Here is an 18918-nt window from a genome sequence, read left to right as displayed (position 1 = left end):
TTATCATCCAGAACGAAACACAGTCATTTATTGATCAGGTTTATAGAGGATGCAAAAGTTAGGGCAATGGTAAATGGAGAGGAAGAGAACTGCAAGTCATTAATACAGAATTGTGAATACCCAGCGACTTGGGTGGCAGCCAAGTTTTAGTCATTCTATTAGGGCTGAATGCATAGAGGAATAAAATCTTGGCGATGCTTACTTAGTAGAGGGCTGTCTTTTGTTGAAAGAGAGGTCTGAAGAGGGTTTGAGGGTGATGGTTCACCAGCTGGCCTGCCTGGCCCACAGGAGAGCTAATGCCACCCGGGCACGGGAAAGGGTGGAGGACAGGGCCGGAGAGGGGAGGTGGCACTTGCTCATCATAAGGGTCCTACCACAGCCTTTACTGTGGTGCTGTGTGATGCAGGACACCCTGGTTTCAGCAAGTTTAGTGTTAACTTTGGGTGGGTTCAGAAGAAAGGAAAAAGAGTACCACAAGATTCTGGCTGGAAGGTATGCATAGGTCACATCAGCTTAGCAAAAAACTATGTCTGGGGAGGAGAGTTTGACATGAAATCAGTTTTTCAAGGTGGATTTTCTGCTCCTGGCAAATTTAAAACCAAGATGAGTTGTCTTTCTGACAGATGAACTATAACTTAATTGGGAATTATTTTAGGAAGTCTTCTGGAAAGGGTGCTTTCCTTTTTTTCCTCTCCTGCTTTTTCTATCCCTCTTTACATGAGACCTCACAAGTACAAGAGCAGCATTTGTTCCCTATGGAAGAACTTTTTAAGTTCATGACTCTGTCAACCAGTTTTGTTGCCCGTCTCCTCCAGAATGGTACTGTTAGAGATATCCTGGATTTTAGATACTTACTGGTCACCAGCTGCAACATTAATAGAAATTCCACCATGCAGTTGGCAGGCTATTAGTGACTCAAACTAAAATCTATTATTTTGCATGCTAATTATGAAATACTGTTATTACCAGTAGAGGTCACATAGGTATCCAGTATTCTGGTGCCTGAGAAACTACATGTTGAAGTACTGCGTGGTTCCTTCATTCCCATTTGATGCAGAAGAAAGCTACTTGCATAGTACCTCATGCTATATGTGCATATTGCGTGTATATGCATATAGCACATCCATACTAGTTGAAGGAAGAGTCTCAGTCAATTCAAAATTTTTAATCTATCCAGCATTGTATTTGTTAGTGATACCAGAATATGTGTCTTTTGCCACTGCTGCCTGTTTTGGTTCCCCTTTAAATGCTCTCATTGGAAGTAAAGTCACAGGAGGATCATTCCTCGGTCACTCCTTTTTCCTCTGGGGCATGCCTTCAGGAGGTGGAAGTGGTGTGCTTGGCCCATCCACTCTGGTATGTGTGGGACATGGCTGCATTTCCTCACTGCAGACAAAGTGCATCAAAAGGTTTTAATTAAACTCATTGAGATGATGGAAGCAATGGAAGGAGACAGATGAGAGGAGCAGAACTGCTGAAAGATAAGCAGGCACTGAAAACTCATGCATTCACCATTCTGAATAGTTTTCTTGTGTTTTGAGAATTCCTCCTTAGAAAAAGACAGATCCAGAGTGCTCAGTGTCTCACCCGAGGTTGACTGTAAAGCTGGGCTCTATAATGGAAATACAGATTATGCTAATTGAGATGAAGTTTTATAGTGCTAATGTGTATTTTACTCTTCTGTGTGGTGAAGTGCAGTCTGGGTCTGAGGGAGCTGACAATGTCCTATTCATATGTAAAATGTTGTGAAGGATCTGTGGTTTCGGATATTTCAAAACTGCCGCATGAGGGGATTCGTACATCTGAAAGCAATATTAGTGTGCAGCTCATTGCTGTGTGAAAGCAGCTTCCCAGCCTCTGTGTACGGATGTGTAGATCCTGCTGGAAGAAGGAGGAAGTGGTGGAGAACTCCTGAGGTCTGATGGGGCTGGAGATGGGGCCAGCAGCCCTCTACAGACCTGGACCTGTCCTGATCCTGGTCAGCTGAGGCAATAAAGAGCTGCTGGAAAAGTAAAAGATCTTGCAAAGAAGCCGATTGTGTCTCTGTGCTTTGGGATTACTTGGAGTTTAGAAGTATTACACAGAATAAACTCCTGGAATAAGACAGTAAGCCCAGCTGTGTATTAATTATTAGTCCGGACAGCTTGCAAATCACAGAATCAGGCCTGTACTGTCTGTGATGCTTTTTTCCTTTCAATATCAGTATTTGGCCTTCACATTACTAAGGAAGTAGCATCCTTAATTTGTAAGAGCTCATCTGCTTATCCAACAAGCTGCAGTCGTAATCCTCTTTGCCATAATGAATGACTGCTCTGGAAGCGATTACTGCAGGATTTCATACTTTCTTTTCCGCTTATCAAATTCTTGTAAAGAAAATTGTTGTTCATAAATCACAGTAAAGTATCAGGAGGATGTGATTGCACTAAAAATACCAGGGGCACTGCTTCAGAGGTGGTAAATCTTGGTCCATCTGGACATGTCACTAGGACAAAAATGACCCGAGTCCCTTGATTTCTGTTTGTGTCAGGTCAGGTGTGCATATGTGTGTGTGTGGACTGCTTCTGCCTCAAGTTCAGAGACCAAAAGTTTAAGCCTTTCATTGCTCCAGGTTAAAATGACTGCTGCAGCTCTATTTTCTATTCTGCTTGGCCTGTGAGAAGACTCGCTGTGCGTTTCAGTAGATCCATTGCAAATATGATTTTGTGTTTCATCTTCAATGCACATCTGTTGAAGAACAGCAAAGAAACAGTAGCTTAAATAGACTGCAGCTGCAGCAACCATCGTTTTCATTTTGACTGTGATTCAAGATAAATGCTTTTAAAATTACAGCTTTCTAAAGAAACCTTCCTCCTTTAAAGGTTTTTCTCTGACTCCCTCTTTTTTTTTTTGTAAGCTCATAAATCATTTTTGTTAAGTAGACTGGTACGAACAGTGTGACGGAAGTAGTGGGAAATACTGAAAAAGAAATCCAGCTTCTTATACTTTTAGGACAATGCAAATGTAGCTTTTTTTCCCCTGGACCTACATTTACACAGTTTTCATTTGAACTTACATCAGAGAGATGGGATATAGCCAACTATCTACAACCTTGAAAACTAGGCTGATAAGAAGAACAGAGTAGAGCATTCAGCTCTTTGCTGTAAAGACAACCCAGCAGCAGATGTGCCTGCTGATGTTGCTACACTGTGTGTCTAGAAATTGGAGGGAGGCGTGTTTAGAAGCCTGTAAGCTTCCCTAGAAATTTTCCAACCTTCCTAGATTATTGCAATCTCATTTTGCAAAGCACATGGCTAACTTGTAGGAAAAAGTAGAATGTCCACAAAGTTCTTCTTGCATTTGATATACTGGATCCACAATGTCCCTTCATGCAAAATCATAATGCACGTTTGTTTGTGAAATACATATAGTTAAAATCACAATTCCTAAGTGTCTAACTTCCTTTGTAGAATGTTGCATTTGAGACAGGAAAAAAGAAAACAAAGTTCTTAAGTTGATGCGAATGGTAAAAAATTTGTTTATTTATTTATGAAGACTTAGAAGTAGTTTGGCAAAAGAAATAGACCATTTTGATCAATATTTTGGGACATCTGGCTTTGCTAATGGATGGCATAAACCAGGACATCAACAGAGTGAGCAGACAGCTGAGGTGGTCAGTGATCCGTTCAGAATGGACCTGTGAAACATTGTGATACCCCCAAATCTGCATTTCATGCAGGAGAAAACAAGGTTCTATCAGAAAAGTTCTGACTAAGTCTAACATAGTTTATAGTTTGCACCCACAAAAATGTGCTGCATTAAAAGCAGCCTGTGTGTTCCAGAGATAAACAAAATAGAGCTCTCCTCATGGGAGAAGTAAAGCCTGTGGAAAAGTCTCTTGACTTTGTGGATAATTTCTCGAGACTTCTAAAGAAATGCCGTATGGACTAACATTTTTAAAAAATTACTGGAAAAAAGTTTCTCATTGTTCATTAACAGGAAAGATGTTGTGCTAATTTATGCCACATGCAATGTGTGTAGGGTGGCCAAGGATCTAAGTCTCTGCATAATTTCACCCAAGGATATTAACTTCCCCACTGTGCCCAATTAAATCCATTCCCATGCTAATCTGAGAACAAACAGGATAAAATACAAATTTATTTCTGGAAATCTGTCTAAAGCAAAAAGGAATTAAATATCTCCCTATTCTTTGGAGGGCATTTACAACCTTTGTAATTAGTGATTAGAGCTATGAAGCAAATGTTGAGATTCATTTCTTTACTGTACCAGGGTTTATTTCATGTAACTTCAACCATCTAGGATTGCTGGTCAGTGGAAAGGAGAGGAGCCACCCCTAGAGCTGCATGGGGTGACCCATCTTTGCAGCTGTGGCTCTCTGTTAATTGTAGCAGCTTAAATGAGTAGCTTATAATAGAAATCTCACTGCCTAGCATGAATTCAGTCTGTAGCAACTGAGTGATTTGTGGAAGTTTTTAAGCTCTTTGCCTCTGCTTTTGTGACCTGTGAACTGAGGACTCTGGTCCCTGGCCCTATAACTTGCAGCTTTCCTGCCCTTCTCAGCCATAATCATTTCAGTGAGGTATGATCTCTTCTTTATTTTTCATCCTTCACTTTTGTTTTATCCATTTTTTTGTTTGTTTCTCAAGCTAAGGAAACCCTTGTTTTTGTAGTCTGGTGTAAGGTAAAATCTGGTTCTCCATTAATGTACAGAATAAGAATTATCGCATTCTCTGCATTTAAGACTTTGACGTGCTTATATAAAATACCTAATCTGATTTTTACTTTCTAAAAATACATCTCTCAAGCTCCATCGAAGAAAGCTGCACTTTTGCCTTAAGAAATCGAAAGAGGCCAGACAACAGTTTAGTCATAAATCCTTGTACCTGTGGTCTCCAGATGAAAGACCGATAATTTAGTCTAAAATCCTTAGCTGAATGCAGCAAAGCACAAGGCCCCACATGTCACAAGATGTTGCTATCAATCCCTCGATCTTTGTGAACCCCTGCTGAAGGATTAGTGTTCATAAATCATTGCCTGGAGAGCTATCTCAAAGTCCCCTTACTCAGGCTCTGGAGCCAGTGCTGGGTGACAGCATTTGCATTCACTCTTCATGCTCCTGGTTGCTGACTAAAAATTAACCCCTTCACACTATTTGGTGCCCTTGTCCTGATTACTCTGTAGAAGGGAGCATAGGAAGTTTAATGACATTTGAAATTTTTTGTCACTGAGTTTCCAGCTTTGCCTGTGGTTTGGACTTGGCTGAAGTCTTGCAGAGCAGATTGTTGTAAATTATTATGGAAGTCTCATTTTCCTGGTTACTTAAGACAAACTTGTTCAGCATGATTTGAACTAACTGTCTGAAAGATATGTAGGCAGGGTGCTCGAAATTGCAAAAAAAATTCAGTCCAAAACCTCTGACGAACTCTGGGAAAGAGCTGCTTCCTCGGATCACTTACTTCAACTTTGCTCTGAGTGTTATGATGCTTAAAGAATGTTGCATGTGCAAAATATTGTTGGATTGAGCCTTGCTTGGTTTGTATTCAGATGTAACCTGTTTGCTCTAAGCATAATTCTTGCCAGAGCAGTAGTTTTATAATATCATTTATGGATGTATGCTTACGATTGAGCTATGGATGTCTCTGTGTTTAGTGTAGTATTTGAATGTGTATTTCAATGCTTCATCCTGTGTACCAAATAGAAGCAATTTTCTGTCCTGCTCTGGAGTCATAGCAGAAGTGTGTGCAAGAAAAACCATTTCAAAATCTTAAGCTGAAGAGAATCTCTGAACCTTCAGTATGGGTATAATTAATTATCCCTGCTTCTCTTTAAAAATTCAGGAAGTTTGAAGGCAGTAGCTTATGTAAATATGGCTAGAGATACCAAAGATTTAAGTAGCTGTTTTGATGCTGCTATGTTGCCTCAGCCCAGTGGCACTGGTTTTTCTGTCTAGCTTGGGCAGGGGATTTAGGTGAATGGTCAACCTTAAGCCAGTTGTTTACATCTCAAGGAGAATGCTACCAGGTTATGTACCTGCTCTTTCCTATCAGGATGCTCCATGGAAAGCATTAACTCTGTCCTGAAATTAGGGGCAATTGGACAGCAGGAGAGCAGTGGATTAGCTGGAGAGCAATGTACTTCAGCTGAAAGAAGCAAGCAGAATACTGTCTATTTTCAGCCTCTCATACAGAAATCAGACCAAAATGAAGAGCAAAGAGACCAAAATGAGGAATATATTTGACTTTTTTTTCTTTAAAACAAGAACAGGATCCCATCTTCAACCAGAGTCTTACCATACTGCTGCCAAAGCATACTTTTTCCTCCTCAGTGAGATAACTTGTATTCCAATAGGTGGAGTGAATGATGTATATAAGCTTTAAGCGATGCTGTATTAGGGAATTTTGTCTTTGCACTTTAGACCAGTGCAATGAAAAGTTAAATATTAATATGTCCTCAGAACTTTTCTCAAATATTTGTAATCTGAGACTGTTAATTTAAGAGGCAACGAACAGAGGTAAAGTTTTTTTATTCGGCTTTTGTTATCGTGCCAGTAATTAGAATAGTCCAAGCAATGTAAATTAAATGTGACCAAGTAGGGAAGCAGTTGCTAGATAGCAATTGGGGAACTTTTATTATATGGAAGTGTTGTAAATTGGAGCCTCTGACATTTACAAGATTGTAGAATGGTAGTGATAGAGCTGGCTGCTGAATGCATGCACCCAGCATTTGAAATGTCACTTGTTTGTCTCTGTAAGTCCAGTGGAAGAAGTGGCAATTATTTTGTGTGTTTCTTCCAGCAGAGTCTCCTCTGTGACTTGAGCCCACACAGGTTTGTGAGAAGGTGACCTTTATGATTTTAAATCTCCAAAAATCTTGATTCCCATTCCTCACCCCCCCACTTCCTTTTCACTGTCACCTGGGTAGTCCCAGTGTTTGACATACCTTTTTAGGCCAGTAGTCTCCCAACAGAAGTGCTACCATGTCCCCTCTCTCAGTTTCTCTGCAACTCCTCATAGGGAGAGGCAGAAATTGCATTGATGTGGCTTCTTATTTTTGGTATTTTCTCCAGAGGTCTCCCGTTCTGGGACAGGGTCTTTGTGGGTTACCAGATGCATTATAAATGCTTTCTGCCGAGTAGAGGTGACAACTTAAGCCTGGTTCACATGTTAATGATTGTTGGTTTCTGAAATGTCATGCTAAAAAATGTATCACACCTTCCTTCCTGCATGTTCCCCTTTCCCACCTGTGCCCATTATTCTAAGCTAGATGCAACCTGGAGGTGACATGTCCTATTGTAGGTGCCAAGATCTTGCAGGTGCTTTGTCACGTGCATTTACTCTGTCACTTGTAACCCTACCCTTGCCATCATGGGCTTAGCACCTGAAGGACCTGGGGAGGAGATATTTGTAAACACATTCCATGGCAAGAAGTTCAAAGGATACCCTGTTTGGTGGCAAAACCTTTGGACTTCTTTTCTGCACAGACACTAGAAAAAGGTTTGACTGAGGAATGTTGTGTTCTTGTGTTCAGTGCACTGTAATTCACAGGTCAAATTCCTGCTCTTGGTACTAGTGGGTCTAAATGGAATTTTCTGGAAGTTGTGCATGGTGCTTCTGTTCTGAGATGATTTAAAGCCTACACATGTAGTTTCCTTCTCTCTGTGCATATATACACAGCTGATTATTGTGTTTATAAGCAAGGACATTTATCTTTCTCTTTTGAGAAATTGAAATTTGGTGCCTAGATAACATCCTCTCCAAACTTCCTATTAGATTAATAAGTAGTGATTCCACAGATTTTAGCAAGATGGCCCACAATTGCATTTTGGAGAAATCATTCCTAGGGATGGAAGAACAGTCATTTTCTTACAGTTCTTGTATTTCAGTAACAAACTAGCAGTTCATCCAGTTACTCACTGGCTAAGTTCAGGGGATTCACGTTTTTGCTGTACTTACAGTAGTAGTACTAGTCTTGAATCATTAAAGGCATCTAATGCTGCTAATCTTAAAGTCTTTTCCAACCCCAAGAATTCTAAGATTCTTTGTCAGCTGCTTCACACTATTAGTGTGCATGAACGTGATCTTTTGATCAGTTCTTGGAGCTGTGCATATGCAATACTTATCATTAGATTATAATTAACTGTAATTATGTATGCAGATCAGCCCAAGCCATAAAATGTAGATTTAGATATTTACTATGCTAATAAGAAGATTTGATGAGGATAAAGGGCTTGATTTTTTTAATTTTCACTACCACAATAGTGTGATGGATTCTTAGCAAAAGTGTTGTTAAAATTAGTATAGCTGCAGTTACCATCCATGTTAGTTTTCTTACTGCAGATTGCTATGGATGAAATTCAGGCCCAAAATGTTGTGTCATTTGCATGACAAAGCACTGCCTCAGAGAAGCTAAGATGGTAGAAAACAAGGTTGCAGGAGCTCTGACAGGTGAGTTTGTCCTCAGACATGCCAACAAGGCTGAACTATATGAAAACATTCCATACAGTTATTCACCTAAGGACAGTTCTACAGTGCAAGTAGGATTGCAAGTGCAAGTGGGATTTTTGCTGGGGAAAGGGGATTATGCACCTTTATTTTAATGCTGTTGTTAAATTCCAGGCACAAATATTTTCCAGGTGTGCACAGAGGTGCTGTGTACAGCTGCATCAAGGCATGATGTTCCTGACAGCAGTAAACAGGGAAACAAGTGCTGTGTTGCTATGCTAACCCTGCAGTCTGCTTCTAAAGGCTTAATGAAAAAAAACAAACCAATTATGTAATATTGGGTTTGATAAAATAGATTGAATCGCCTCCATGACTAAGGCTCTACACTAGCATTTAGCTTTTGCTGGGGGAATAGTTGCTTTTCTTATTGTTGTCTGTTTACATCTGGAAACAAATCTTGCATGTTGTGTAAATAATTTAATCTTTATTGCTGTTACTGCTGCATATAAAGTGTTTCTGTGTTCATACCTGCTGGCTAAGTGAACCAGGAAGGGATACATTTACGTACATTACTGTTTACTATATTTAATGGAAAGGAAAAGTGAAATAATAAATTAAAGAATGCCACACTAGAATTATTATTCTTCTTCATTTTGAAACAAAGCATCAGTGTTGCAGGATCTTAGTTAATCACAGTCTGGATACACTGAAATGTTCCCCTTTCTCTTTCCCCCTACAGTGGTGTTTTAAATGGAAACTGTGTGGTCTGCTGTTGAGTGGAAGACTTCATTTTGGAAGGATTGCTTTAACGAGGAGGGGCTACAAAATGATTTTGAAAGCACCTCTGGACACAATTCCTGGTAGAAGAGTATGGAGGGGGATGACAGACAGGGATGAGATGGACAGGAGCTCTGTAGTTAGAATGGCTGCTGGATGTCTCACATCCTCACTTCAATGTTTTCTTCCTAGAACCACTTCCAGGCTTTGAAAGCTGACATTGGTCTTGTGAAATATTTTTAAAGTTTTAACTTTTTAAAACACATTCTAAGTTATCTTTTAAAAGGGCACATTATCACAGAAATGGAGGAATTGCAATACTTGTCTGCAATGCTCAGAATTTAATCAGGTGTTTAAATGTGTCAATTAAAATTATAACCTCTAGTAACATTGATATATTACTTTTTTGAAAAATAGATATGAAGTGAGTGAAGGAATCAATTATGTTTCCAGATTGGACTGTATGCAGTTTTCTGTGGTTTATACTACCTGATATATCAATTATGATTACATATTAGCCCTCAGTATTAAAACATGGCTGGGTTGTATTCTCTGACTTGACTTAAAGCCCACTACATCATGACTGCAAGTGGTGCAGCTCCTTGCTCTGAGACACTTCAGTAGTTTCTGTTTACAAAACATGGCAAGAGGTGGTAAAAGCATGCGTGACTCTGCTTGACATGATGCTCCCAGCAGGAACACCTCTTTTTTCCTTTTTTTTTTTTTTTTGTTATGTTGTAATTAAACCTTGATGAGACAAACCTCCCCTCGGTGCAATGCCTGATGTCTGACAGCTTGATGCTCCTTCTGTAGTTCTCAGGGCAAGCTGGGTGCTGAAGTGTTAGCAGAGCATCGTGTGGGCCACAAGAGGTTAGAAGCACAGGCATGCTCTTGTTTTCCTCTGGCATGTAGGAGGTGGTTGGAGCCAAATGGCTTCCTATGCAGAGTTTTGTGGCCACAGAGGTCTAACTTGAAGCTGATGATCTCTGTGCCTGCTGGGGCTCAGATCAACATCTGTCCTGAAAAATGTTTTGCCATCCGAAATGCTCCTTGATCAGACCTTTGTCAAAGCATTTGGTTTGAAAACCTGCTGGTCTCCAGTGGGGATAACAGAGTGTATCTTGGCTTGCAGATCAGTCAAATTTCCAGTTGAAATTTATTGAGTAAAATAGTTTGGGGCAAGGAGTGCAGCAATGATTGACTGTATGTGTGTTTTGTACTGATGAGTATCTGTTCTAGGAGAAACTGAAGAATTAGGCCAGAAGCTTTAAAATCAATGTCTTATTATTAGATTCCTGTATTGAGGCTGAGAGAGGCTCAAACGGTGCCCCTCAGAGATGCTGATTATAGGAATCCATCTGACTCCTCCTTGATGGTCAGAGAAGCAGGTACCTAGCACTGCTGAAAGCTGTGTTGTTTTGGTCCCTATGCTTGAATTTTTGTGGACCTAAGCTGGGAGTTGTTGCATAACAGCTTTTATAAGAGAACTTTTATATTTACTAACTTACACAATAGATAAAGGATTTAGCTCTTGGACAATTTCTAGGGAAAGTAAAATTAGGAGTTAAGGGACAACACTGTCTGGAATCCCATGATCTGTCAGAAAATCTTTTCTTGCTGTAGGTATTGCAATTGATTGCTGCTAACCAGTGTTGCTAACCTGTATTAATTTCAATTTCCCCTTGCAGTAATGCGAAGAAATCCATTTGGGATGGACATTTGCTGTCGGAAAGGATCCAGAAGCCCACTCCAGGAACTATATAATCCAACCCAGGTGAGTGTCTCATGGCTATGATCAAGCTTCTCAGCCCAGCATACGAATACATTCTCTTCTGAAGATATTTTGGTCTGCTTTCTCATTTATATGCAATAGCTGCTTTCAGTATGGAGAGCTGATCCTGGGAACTGCAGAGATGAACCATAAAGTTATACAATTTGAGCTAAGGGTCTGATTTTAAAAAGTTTTTAGTTGTCTAATGATGTGGATTCCTCCAAAATTTTTTCTCAGGTACCCAAAAGCCTTAAAAGATCTAGCTAGAAGCTGAGGTGTCATATTAACACAGAGTGGCAGAGTGGAGTGAATGTGTCATGATCTACATGAAACAAGGAGTGTGGTGAGACTATAGATTGCATAATAATATGTGAATATCATTTAAATGACTTTCAGGTAGCCAACTACCTTTCCTGTTCTAGTTCATTGTTTGTATGGAGTCTAGACAAACACTGTAGCTCATGCTCTTCCTTACACTGTGCTATTCAACACCTGACTGTCTTGATGGGAGCTTAGAATAACCTCAGTTATTGCTCATCTTGTGACAAGCAGCATAGGAAAGCTACCTGAAATTCATGCTCCTATTTGCTCCTCTAGATCAATTTATTCCCTACATGTGGGCTGAATTGGCATATTCAGGAGCAGCATTTCCTGTTGGCAGCCAAGAGGAAGTGCTGCCATTGAGAGAAAATGCCAGCTGACTATTAAACATATTTATTAAAGTTTAACAACCGCCCATTATATATTTATTCATCAATGAATACATTGAGTTTTACTAAATTGGCTATTAAGGCAAGTGACTATCCTAGTAAATCTAACTTGTTAGATTTAACAAGGCAGTAAATGTTTTAAATACTATTTGATTATGAAGAGACTCACTATATAGTGTGAAAAATGAAGTCTAAGGGATTTAGAGTATTTACATAAAGAATTGACAGCAATCCAAAGATATGTGATATCTGTTATGTAGCACAGTAAAGCTCCATTTGCTCATTAGTGTTGTTTTTATGAACACAGGCTGACTTTCTAATTCAATTCAAATTCTGTACATGACTGAGAACATAAGTTTGTCATACTAATATACTGGCCTTTATTGACCATTATGGGAGTTAGCATTGCGTAAATGGAAAGTGCATGTAAAAGCCCTGAAGAGGAACAATCCAGTGCTACAAAGGAAAATTATTAGCATTTGCTGGTCAAATTTAAAGAGTCTTTGCAGATGCTCAAGAAGAGTGGGAAGGGGAAAAGAGACTGTCTGAGTAATTAGTCTCTCTGGGGTCTGCTGTGTGTCAGTCAAAACCTCCTTGCCCTTTAACATCATTAAAGGCCAAACCATAAGAAAGAAACATCCCCATCCACTGAAGGGCCGTAATCCCAGAGCCCTTGCAAGCTTGGACAACTGAAAAGATTTCTTGAGCTTCCTGAAGCAGGGAACACAGCTGGCAGCTCCTTCACTGGTTCTCCTTCCTTTCTATGTGCACTGACCAAGCAAACCATTAACATCCCTTTCCAGGCTTGCCTGCGAACCAACCAGAAAGTCGATGTTCAAGGGAGCACAGCAGTTCTTGTAGCTGATGTTGAATTAAGGAGATGATTTTTTTTATGCAGAAGTGTTTCCATCGTCTGCTGACATCTGTTTTTATCAAGCTTTTAATTTTTGTTTCTTTCTCTGTTCTTAATTGGTGTTTGGTTTTTTTGGAAGGGGCTTTGCATGCTGCACTCAGCACTCAGTACTAAAGAGACTGGCAGTGGCAGATGAATGAGTGCATGCAAGCTAGGAAAACAGTGACAAGAAAATGCAGTGAGTAGAGGCTGCCAGACAAGACAACAGACTGGAGATGACCCCTAGAATATTTCACCAAATACATGGTTCATCTTTCTTTTTCCATTTTGCCCAAAGAGATATCTGTCTCACCTTTTTTAGGGTGGCAGATTAGAGACTGGTCTGTATTCTGCCAGTAGGGTGCTTGTTCCTCAAGAATTCACCAGGACTTGTAAGGGTGGGGGGATGGAAATCAAATCTCTAATCTTTCCTTGCTGAAACAGTCACAATCAGCCATTTGTAAAGTCAGCTCAATATATAATAAATATGCAAGATGGTAGGGCCAGGTTGAGACTTTGAGCAACCTGGTCTAGTGGAGGGTGTCCTTGCTCATGGCATTTGGAACTAGATGATCTTTAAGGTCCCTTCCAACCCAAATCATTCTTTGATTCTATGAAGACATTTTTGGCCAAAATATCTCTCTTGGTGATCTAGACAGTGAAAACACCAGTTAGATATTTAACCTTTGACTATCAGAACCTGTTGGACTCCTGGTGTTGTGAATCTGTGTTTCTCTGCTGGGTCCTAATGGCTGTGTGTGCCATCACAGAAACTCCCTGGCACTCAGTTTTGCTCCCTCAGAACAACAGCAGAGCTGATCGAGCAGATATTTGTAGTTCTCTTTATAGTGCAAAGTAATATGTGAAATTCAAATACCAGACATAGGTGTTTGAATTTTGGGCAGGGCATTTGAAGATGCCCTGCAGATATGGTTTTGTATTACTACAAGCTAGGTGTAGCTGTGATTTTTTAAGGGTAGGAAGCTTTAAATGTGAGATGATATTAAGGGCTCGTACCGCCCAGCACACAGTGTGCTCCGGGCTGTTCCCTGTCCAGGGAGATGAGAGTTTGGCCATCGATTGAAATAGGTGTCAGATAGGGTCAATACTCCCTGAGATTTAAAATGCTGTAGTTTAACATGAATAAAATTTTTCTACTGTGTGTTTAACATCAAGTTGCACTGGCTTATAATACCAGATGGAGACAGGTTGATTTACACCAGCTGAGAATTTGACTGTGAATATTTATTGTGTTGACATATAACAGCCTCTCTGATCCTGGCCTGTTTTGTTTCCTTCTATGGAGTTGTTTGAGTTGTTTGCAGATGCCATCATTTGTCTCTTGAATCTCTTTTTGACCTGCTGAATGGTTCTGTAAAGGAAAGAGAAAGGAAGAAGGAAGAGAGGATAAGGAAAAGCAAAAAAAACCAAACCAACCAACCAACCAAAAAAACCCTCAAACCAAAACAACACCAAACCAAATAGAAAAAAACCAGGAAGATTTGGCTTAAGGAAGTTCACATGTAGCAGTGATCTGAAGGTGACTGAAAGGGTGGTCTGGTGGCTTGTAGGAGCTGAATGTTAGAATTGCAGTCAGATTTTCAGAGGACTCATCATAATTGTTCATATGTTTGATGGAGTAAGAGAGGACAAACAGGTGGAGATAGCACTTGAATTAGGGCTCGAGAAAGTGTCCATGACAAAGCCCATGAGGTATTTATGTCTGAGTTGGGTGTCTGGCCTTGTGATTATTGTAAAAGTAGGAACAACAGGTTTGCTCTTTTGCCTGTTGTAAAGGAGCGGAATGTGGGAAGTGCATTTGCTGTGGACAAAAGCTTTCTTCTCTAAGGCTTTCACTGCAAGATTTATCATGAGCACTAATGTACCATGAGGGAAAGACAAGTCAATATAACCAAACTGGATTTACACTGAGTAAGTGGTTTTCCAGGCTGGGGTCTCCATATACATGGCAGGCAATGTGCAGCATGTGAGACATTATCTTTCTTTTTCCTTTAATTTTCAGGTGGAGGTTTACTAATAAGCTTCAGAGGTGCCAGTGGCAAATTTTGAGGGCCAAAATGGAGCATTTATTGAATGAGTTTATAAAAAAGCCACGTAATTATAAACAGAAGGAGAAAGAGGATTCAAACACACAACAAGTAGCAAAGGAGAGAATCTAGGTGTAACTGAATACAGATGAAGAGTCCTGCAAGAATGTGACATAAGCTTACATTTTATGTTGGGTGGATTTGGTGGATTTTTTTGTATATGAAACCCCAAGCATTTAAGAATGTGGGTAAAAAAATACTTGCAAGACATATTCTTAGAAGACAGCATACACAACTGTGTCTTGTAATTTGCATGGCTGTGTACAGCCTCACTGCTCCAAAAATAACTGATAATTGTGGATCAGCCCATGAGCTGGAGTCACCAGAAGTTCAGAACTGGGTAACATCATGCACACTTTAGTGGTTAACATAGATCTATTTGCTGCAATGAATGTGCTACTGAATTACAAGAAGTTGCAAACCAAAATAGATCAAATGCTAAAGGAATGGGAAATAATTTTATCTTTGAGGTTAGATTTTGTCTTACAGATGTCAAGATTAACATTTAATTCTCATTAAATACAACCAGCATAATTGTTTGGTCTAAAAGTTTAGGCTTCTGAGAGGAACACAGAAGAGATACAGTCCTGTATCCATCAGCATCCAAATCCAGGGATGAGTTTACTTCAGTTTCTAATTTGACATTGCCTAACATTAATTCATGTATTCACGTGACTATTTTCCTAAAGGTCATGCTATTTACCATTTTTTACTTGCCTTTTCAAACACATTTCTCTTTGTTGAGAAGAGGTATTTCTAGGTGTCTGCTTTTGGTGTAGCCAGAATGTCTAGTGATTTGCTAAAACTAGTGAGTCAGAGCTGTTGACCTTGTGTTTCCTATGTGTTATGGCATTGTATTGGACTGGTTTGAAGTAGTCATTCCAAAATGACCCACTTCTTTTATTACTTCTGCTTTTTCTTTTTCTCTCCTCCTTCCCACCAAGTAAAAGGAAGGAAGTGAACTGTTGCCTTGCAGGCAGTGTTTATACATCCTCAGTCACCTCAGGCCACAAATACTGCTTTTGGGGAGCTGCCCTGTGGTTATCTGTGGCTTAGATTGCCTGGATGGCATCAGCAAACATCAACCTAGTTCAGCCTGTATCACTCAACTTTCACCTGGGTCAGTAGTTTCCTATCTTCCTTTGATTTCCACTCGCTGGAGTGACTCTGTGGGCAGCTCTACTGGTTCCTGGACAGAGGTTTGTGGTGGGCTTTGTGGTCTGAGCTCTGTGTACACATCATCCACAGCACACTGGATCAAAGATTTCGATGCTTAAGACCTGATATTTCTGTCCTTGGTGAACCTGAGGTGCTGAGCTTTGTGCAGTTTGTTTCAGTGTGCTTCGGCTTCTCATTCTCAGAAACACAAGAACCAAAGGTCATTGAGTAGGATTTAAGCTCCAGTTCATCTGTGTTTGTCTTCAGCAGCAGGTGACCAGACTACAAGAACTCACGATACTCATGAGCTTCCTGAGCCGTACTATCAGCCACATCATGCAAAAAACCCCAATGACTGCATCAGTCAAAAAGGGGGGGGGGGGGAAGTAGATTTCCAAGGTTACTTGCCAATTCCAGTAAGACAAGAAGATTACACCGTCACTGTACGCCAGTGCTATAAATTAAATTTTCTCTGGTTTTCACATATATACATTCTGGGTTCCAAATTTCCTCTTTGGGACAGCCATATAGCTGTTCTATGAAATGAAATTTAGAGTACGAGACAGTGCAGTTTATCTAAAGAACAGCATATTAGAATTTATTGATACTTTGCAACTGAGATGAATAGTTATGAATATGTATGTGTCCTTCTCGAGGGCAAGAAGTGGCCCAAAAGTTTTACAAGTACTGAAAACATATTGTGTGATTGATGCTGGTCTTTGTAGGCAAATCTGTGCAGATAATAACAGCATGGTAAGTATGGCTCATAATAACAGTATTTGATTGATTAAAGATTGAAAACTCCTTAATGAAAAAAAAGCAGAATGGAGATGTAAGGAGAACAGTCAAGGTGCAATGCCAAACTTTGTGTACCTACTTGTGTTGCTAAACAGCAACTTTATATGTAATTAGCCTCACTTGCTACAGCAAAATGCCTGCTGATGAAAGAGGAGCTAATTGATTTACTCCATGGATGACTTCTTATGCAAAACATTACTTACTGTCGTGCTTGGAAGTCATAAAACAGCAGCTGGCCTGGGATGAATTATTACATTAACCTTAGCAGAAAAATTGCACTAGTGAGAATGCTTTGTTATTAATTACTGATTACGAATGATAAGAGCTGGTTTTAGATGCTGAGGAAATGGCTTGGGGAGGGGAGGGTTTCAGGTACTGGTGTGCTTCATAGATCATTAGTTGTGATATGATGGATACCTTTGTAAGTCTAGAGGAATTAATCAGACAAGTATGCACAGTAACTACCAGCACTCAAAGGCCAGAATTATCCCCAGGACATGTTCATTCAAGTTACTGTAGTGCATTGGGATGAATTTTTGGGCACCTGTGTTTAATAAAAGACTTGTTACCTGCATGAAATGAAAAAAAATACAGTCTCAGAGTAGCTCAGATTTCCCAGACAGAAAAAGAAGCAGCAGACACACATCTTTTTAATTTCTCTAGTCCTTGACTTATATTTTATCATTTTGAGAGCATATGAGTTTTAATATAAAAGATTTCTGAGGCATAAAAGTATGAGAGGAAAGATTTAATAATACAAGAGACATGATCAACAACAAAAGGTTTGTATGTGTTGGAGGTGAAAGAGGATGAAAGAGGATAAAGATATCCAGTTTTCAAAACTGGATATCTGTATGCAAAGTATGGGCTCCCTGTTAGACAAACACTTGGGCAGCTGGGTGGAGAGAAAATCTGGATTCCAGCACTCTGACCTGGTGCTGTTCAGTGGCTTTTTGTGTTTTAATTGTCAGACCTCTGGAGACCTGAACCATGTTGGTTCAGTCAAATACTTGCTCCAAAGTCAGTAATGTTTAAATGGAGCACCTCCCCTACCTCTTTCTCTGCATGAAGTTCCTCATTTTTCCTCCCCATTTTCAAGTTATATACCAGAAAAGCTGGATAATCATACTTCAAAATGCAGCATATGGCAGTTTGGAGGATTAGGAAGCAAAGGGCAGTAGAAGAATACTGGTGTTTGCAAATAGGTGTAATGAGCACAGATTTCCACCCCGAGCCCCTGCAGAGCAGAATGTGTCCTTTCTGTCTGTGCTCCCAGCATCAGCAGTCATCCATGCACTCCAGCATCACTGGCTAAGTTGCTGTATCTCAGGATTTTCAAACCTCAGATGCTGTAAGTAGTTTTGGGGAAGCTCTTTTCATTGTGTGAAGGAAAGCAGCTGCGTCAGTTCAAGCATCTGCCTTCTTTTTCCTATATTCTTTTTTTTTTAATCAAAGAGGTTTCTTAACTGCAGCAGAGTTGTAGCCCACTTGTGACAGAGCCAGATGATCTCTTTAAATGCTGAGAGCCCAGCTGTAACTTCTCCCTCCCTGAGGGATTGTAAAGTATCCCAATAGCTGTAACTGTGAAAATTAGAGAATACAGACATACAATCTATCTACTGGTACTTGTAATTCTTATTTACTGTCTGACTTTAATTTTAAGGAAGGGCAGAAGTTGTTAAATTTGCAATTAGTTTCAAGAGATTAGATACTTCAAGTCCCATTTTTACAGCCCTAACTGTATATTATGCAGCACCTCAAGTCCTACAAAATGGCCTATAATATCCATTGATGCTGTATGTAATGTCAGTATGTATTATTCAGTCATTTTTTAGCTTTGTACAATATAAATTAACCTCAATAATGTAATGAACTGCACCTTACTAAAGCTTTCTTTGGTAAAAGTGCAATAATCTTCTTATCTCTTTTATGCAGAGAGATTCAGGAATGTTTCTCCATGAATGCACAGACATAGTGAGATTAAAATACTTCCCTTTAAAAGAAGTGTCTGCAGGAGCCAATGTGCCTTTTGGGACTCCTGTACTAAGGAAATCATGGTACTATGAGGAAATGGGCTGTAGAATTTTTGTACAAGAGTGTAAATCATTAAATCAAGCACAGATTATTTAAGGATGCTTTCTAAGTAAGTTTTCTTTTTACTAAAGTCTGTGGGGAAGTGTAAGGTGGGTCAAGCTGGGTGCTGCAGTCTAATCCATACTGCTTGCTTAGAATGCTGGAAAGACAGGCTTTACCTCCAATGGGACTG

At 39.8% G+C, this 18918-nt stretch overlaps 1 protein-coding gene across 2 annotated transcripts in view; it reads left to right on the top strand.

Annotated features, from left to right (window-relative positions):
• The window catches only part of CHST11 (carbohydrate sulfotransferase 11), a 158566-nt gene that overhangs the window by 58775 nt on the left and 80873 nt on the right, over nucleotides 1–18918 (top strand). For both annotated transcript variants that reach the window (XM_051784397.1, XM_051784398.1), the window contains exon 2: nucleotides 10904–10989. In XM_051784397.1, coding sequence (XP_051640357.1) covers nucleotides 10904–10989 — 86 coding nt within the window. The remainder of the gene's footprint in view (nucleotides 1–10903; nucleotides 10990–18918) is intronic.

This window comes from Manacus candei, unplaced genomic scaffold (genome assembly GCF_025592945.1).
Source record: "Manacus candei isolate 608988 ecotype Guabito, Panama unplaced genomic scaffold, ASM2559294v1 h1tg000018l, whole genome shotgun sequence".
NCBI classification, from domain to species: Eukaryota; Metazoa; Chordata; class Aves; order Passeriformes; family Pipridae; genus Manacus; species Manacus candei.
The sequence above is the reverse complement of the archived record's forward strand: the minus strand, read 5'-3'. Positions and strand labels throughout refer to the sequence as shown.